This window comes from Echinops telfairi, unplaced genomic scaffold (assembly GCF_000313985.2).
Source record: "Echinops telfairi isolate 266 unplaced genomic scaffold, ASM31398v2 ScPeMD7_34;HRSCAF=130, whole genome shotgun sequence".
Taxonomy (NCBI): domain Eukaryota; kingdom Metazoa; phylum Chordata; class Mammalia; order Afrosoricida; family Tenrecidae; genus Echinops; species Echinops telfairi.
Genome location: NW_022103931.1, coordinates 131200 through 133947, shown reverse-complemented (window position 1 = coordinate 133947; position 2748 = coordinate 131200). Strand labels below are relative to the sequence as shown.

Below are 2748 nucleotides of genomic sequence, written 5' to 3'. Positions count from 1 at the left end.
CACTCACTCTCACTCTCACTGACTCACTCTCACTCACTGTCTCACTCTCACTCACTGTCTCACTCTCACTCACACACACTGTCTCACTCTCACTCACTGACTCACTCTCACTCACTGACTCACTAAAACAAAAAAAATAAATAAGTAATAAAATAAAATAAAAATTTAAAAAAACCTCTAGTATTTACTTGTAAAAGGATCCCTGATGGTGTAGTGGTTTTATGTTGGGCTGCGACCAGCATAGTTGGCCATTGGAAACCACCAGCACCTCCATGGGAGAAAGACTGGACTTTCTATTCCCGTAACAACTCACAATCCCTGAAACCAACAGGGGGAGTTGCTGAATGGCAGTGAATTTGGTATTGAGTTTTTACTTACCGTATGTACTCGCTTATAAGCTGAATTTTTCAGCACATTTTTTAATGCAATTTTTGTGGTAAAATTAGGTGCCTCGGCTGATAGTCGGGTCGGCTTATACTCTAGTATATATGGTACGTGTAGTGTGAGTCTGCTGACATCAGGTTCTTATTTTTTTGTTTGTCTGGGAATGTCTTTATTTCTCTTCCATTTTTGAAGAATGCTTTCACTAAATATAAAGCTCTAAGTTGGTAATTACTTTCATTTGGCATTTTAAATTATTTCATTGCTAACTGGCTTCCATAATTTCTCTGGTCAAGTCTTAACAATCCTTTAAAAATAGATTTTTTTCTCAAGATACTTTTTAAGATTTACTCTTTGTGTTTTGTCCTTGAAGGATTGATTATATGACTAATTGTCTTTTTTTTACATTCATTTTGCTTAGAGTTCACAGGTCTATTCGTTCTATCAATTTTATAAAATGTTCATCTAATATCTCATCAAAAATGGTTTCTGACATATTCTCTTTTTCTTTCTTAAATTCTAATTACATATGTGGTAGAACTTTACACTGTTTTATCTATCTTCACTTTTTTGTACATACTGTGTGGGTGGGGTGTGTGCATGTATTTCCAGCTCTCACATCTACTGTAAAAGAGAAAAGATAAAGAAAAAGAGAAAGCAAATTCTTTTTTTACTTACCTGTGCTTTGGTTCATTGCAGGTCTTGGAGGAGAACTTGTTTCTTCAGAGTCTTCTGATGAGTGTGCCAGGAAGTCATGAAGCTTCTGCACCAATGTATTCAATTTGCTTTCACTAATAAAACAAATGTAAAGAACTTCCTTAATCAGACTGCCATGTATAATTAAATGTTACAATTTAACTAAAAATAGAAATGTTGTTTTTAAAATGTTCATATTGCAAGGAAAAAATTAAAGGAAATATGTTTTCTTTATTTCCCTAAGAAGATTAAAAATGAGCATAGCCTACCTGTATACTTACCTAAGAACAAAATACAATAAAGAAGAAAAGTTTGCAGTAATCACTAAACAATCAAATACTGAGATTTTTCAATATGGTTATCTGGTATGTTTATACACATACAAAAATTCACTTTACATTAATTATTTAAATGTGTCACAAAATATTACCCTTAAGCTAATCTTAAAGAAATAAAACAAAAAGAAACATACTTACAAAAAAAGTGTAAAAAAAAACCACAAGAAATTTTAGTGGGATTAAAAGCAAAAGAGTATTCAGACTTTAATTATACCAATCCCCACCACCACCACCACACATATACCATTTTATTAGGAGACAATCCAGACATCATACCATTCCATAGTTCAATCACATCAAGCAGTATTGTACAATTGCTAACAAAGTCAGTTTCAAATCATTTTCTTCCTTCTTAAACTCCTTGACATCAGCTCCCCCTAATACTCCCACCTCCCCCACCAAACCTATCCCAATTGTTGTCTCTACAGCATCACCTAGGCTGGGTTTCATATACTGGAAAACAGATTCATGTACTGAAAAACATACAAAAGGGAAAAAATACAACAGAGATAAACCCTACTATGAAGCCAAAAAAAGCCACAATTTTTTAAAAGACAAAAAAACACAACATATTAAAAACCAGATCAAGCCCAAAGTGTAACAGTTTATCAAGTGACAAGGTTTTAACCATTCAAGTCAAATTTATCATTTTAATCTGCTATACTCATCTCTCCAATACTCTGTGTGATTACCTGATTATTCCCATCCCTCAATTATGGTTAGAGGGAAATCACTAGAGGTTTATTCCCTGTGTGGATCCTGCCAATGTATTTTGGGCTTCCACTGTCATCCTTAGCCTTCTGCACATCATTCGACAGCCAATAACTAACTTGTGTGCATAACTTGTCATTAACATTGTGTACTTTAGTCATTACTTCCTATTTAGATACATACACTCTAACTCAAATAGCCATAGTGATGATGAAAGGACATGGGTATTTAAGAAAGATTTAAGTTTACCACCACCACCCTCCAAAAAGGGGAAGAGATATTTGCTTTGCATCATTTTGAAAAATAAATGTGCCAAATATATGATTATTTCCTAAGCATTTTCACTGGGATACACTCGTTCAGTATTTGTTACCTTAGCTTCTGCTTTAAACAGAATATTGTTGAAATGATTGCCACAAAGATGATTAAAACATATAACACCCAAGAAAATATTTGTGTAACTAAATTATTGTGGTTTAAACATAAATTATCCTGCCCCTCCCCTGAGAAGAATGTATCTCAAACGATGGCACTGAATCTGCAGCTTCGGGAGAAGGATATATCTGACCAGAGCACACAGGAGCAGATGACGGGGGAGGCGGAGAGACTGGAGCACATCCTG

The 2748-nt window shown here is 34.4% G+C and overlaps 1 protein-coding gene across 1 annotated transcript in view; it reads right to left on the bottom strand.

Annotated features, from left to right (window-relative positions):
* The window catches only part of ATRX (ATRX chromatin remodeler), a 256653-nt gene that overhangs the window by 205510 nt on the left and 48395 nt on the right, over positions 1–2748 (bottom strand). The window contains exon 2 of the mRNA XM_004715899.4: positions 1060–1172. Within this exon, the coding sequence (XP_004715956.2) occupies positions 1060–1172 (113 nt within the window). The remainder of the gene's footprint in view (positions 1–1059; positions 1173–2748) is intronic.